The sequence below is a fragment of the Oncorhynchus kisutch genome, linkage group LG8 (genome assembly GCF_002021735.2).
Source record: "Oncorhynchus kisutch isolate 150728-3 linkage group LG8, Okis_V2, whole genome shotgun sequence".
NCBI lineage: Eukaryota > Metazoa > Chordata > Actinopteri > Salmoniformes > Salmonidae > Oncorhynchus > Oncorhynchus kisutch.
The window spans coordinates 9,756,101-9,758,419 of NC_034181.2; the positions used below are offsets into that span (position 1 = coordinate 9,756,101).

Genomic DNA, 2,319 nt, shown 5'->3' on the forward strand with positions numbered 1-2,319 from the left:
TGTATACCCCCATCTCTCTCTATCCCCCCCCCCCCCCTCTCTCTCTCCTATCCCCCCCCCTCTCTCTTCACCACTGTATACCCCCCCCCCCCCCTGTCCCCTCTTCCCCCCCTCTCGCTTCTTTCACCAGACAGTTTTTTGCTGTTTGGCTGAACTATTCAGTAATTCGCACTTAGAGACCATTAGCAAACCTTTCCATTGATAGCTGGGCCATTACTTCCTCTGGGTTGGAAGAGACATTTATGAAAAGTAGCACAGTGCCAGAAGGTGCTACTTGCTGGTCTCCCTCCAATCAGTGTCCCTCAAATAATGGACTGCTCCTACTTTTTGCCAGTCTAATCTTTTTGATGAAAGTTTTTATGGAACAATTTGCAGCTCCCTATAGGCCAAAGGATGAATAGACATAACATGAAATTCTGTGTCTGTCTCACCCTCTACACATATTCATCTCTGTGTCTTCCCCATCTCTCTCTATCTCTCTCTCTGCCCCCCCCCCCCCCCGCTCTCTGTCCCACTCTCTCTCTCCCCCATCTCTCTCTCTCTTCCCCCCCTCTCTCTGTACCACACGCTCTCTCTGCCCCCCACTCTCTCTCTCTCTGCCCCCCACCTCTCTCCCTCTCTCTCTCCCTCTCTCTCTCTCCCCCATCTCTCTCTCTTCCCCCCCTCTCTCTGTACCACACGCTCTCTCTGCCCCCCACTTCTCTCTCTCTCTGCCCCCCACCTCTCTCCTCTCTCTCTCCCTCTCTCTCTCTCTCTCTCTCTCCCCCCCCATCTCTCTCTCTTCCCCCCCTCTCTCTGTACCACACTCTCTCTCTGCCCCCCACTTCTCTCTCTCTGCCCCCCACTTCTCCCCCCACCCCCCCCTCTCTCTCTCTGTGTGACTGTTTTAGTTCTCCCCCAACCCTCTTAAAGAGGCCCTCCTAATGTAACCAGTTGTGCATAAAGAGACAGGGTCATGGTCAAAAACAGTATGGACAGACGATAGACAGACAATGTATATACATGCTGCTCTGACCATCTTTACCATCTAGCCTGTATATCGTCCTGATAATGGAAACGTAGCCCTGCAAAATCTCAAAACATGTTAATGTCAATGAAGACATCCTTCTGTTCTATATTTGCATCCTGTGTTACAGCGTTGATTACAGAGTAAGTGAGTTGTCCAACCTTCCTCGTTCCTGGTCCATCTGGCATAGGCAAGGTCGGAGGTGTAATCGCATGTACCGGTATCAAAGCTACAGGATCCGGGTAACAGCTGCTGCGCCCCAACAAGCACAGGGACTGGAGGACAAGGAGAGGAAGAACAATATTTACAGCTATGTAGCTTTTGGTACGCGTTAGGCCATTGGCTTGCTGCAAAAGGTGTGGGCTTCTGTTTTATATCATGCACACAGTCAGTGGTTCTTTCAAGGCAGAGCATGCTGCACTACAATTAATCATTCATTTAAACTGTCATGAGCGTCTACTGCGCCCAGAAAGAAAAAGTAAAATCTAACGGAATCAGAACTTGAAGAGGAAATTAAATAGGCTATGTGGCACGGACACAGCCAACGTTTGAGTGTCAGAAAAATAACGGTGCAACTTCTTTGATTAACTTTGAAAATAATGTTTTTTTAAATCATTTAAAAAAAGGCTGCAACTTACCCAGAAAAACGAGATGGTAAATGCTGTTCATATTGAGGCTGCAGGGAGACTCATTAACTTCTCACTCGTAGATTCCAGAGGGGGAAACCACCACAAAACGACGCGATCTATCTTCTGTACTGCCAAGCTCGTCTACAGTTCAACCACCAACTCTCACAGCAGCAGGGCACGAGCAGTCGCTCAGCTGTTACCGGTCCGTTTACATGGCTCAATCCAACTGGAAAGACGCTTGGCACTCTGGGCGGGAGAGGAGGAGAGTGAGGAAGCGCCTGACTGTAATGCAGTCCAGATTCTAACGGCTAATGGACGCATCGCCACGGGGAATCTGTGTAGGCTACTCCGCCTCCTGCAACTCTTTCTCTTCCTAACGCTGTGGATGAAATCACAGGCATTCCACATCAAATAACTCCCTCCTTTCGGAAGTAGCCATACTTTATGTTACACTTCATTAAGTTGCATAGATACAACGTAGTTACATGTAGTCTCATTTTATGTATTAGTTTAATTCCAAGTAATTGCTTAGGATATGTTCCGGGGAGCTTGTGAGAATAACATTGATGTAATACACGGAAACTGTGGATTCATTTGAAACTTAAAGTAGATAGCCCTCAGCCCTAAACCCTCAGGCCTATGCCCCTAGGGGAATCCCCGCAGCCATATTTGTCTTCGGGCCAA

General features: G+C 48.4%; 1 protein-coding gene across 1 annotated transcript in view; it reads right to left on the bottom strand.

Annotated features, from left to right (window-relative positions):
- mamdc2a (MAM domain containing 2a) overlaps positions 1-2,017 on the bottom strand; it is a 44,593-nt gene extending 42,576 nt beyond the window's left edge. The window contains exons 1-2 of the mRNA XM_031829661.1: positions 1,645-2,017; positions 1,168-1,281 (exon numbers count right to left, since the gene is read on the bottom strand). Coding sequence (XP_031685521.1) covers positions 1,168-1,281; positions 1,645-1,675 — 145 coding nt within the window. The 5' untranslated portion in view covers positions 1,676-2,017. The remainder of the gene's footprint in view (positions 1-1,167; positions 1,282-1,644) is intronic.
- Positions 2,018-2,319: the final 302 nt, after the last annotated feature.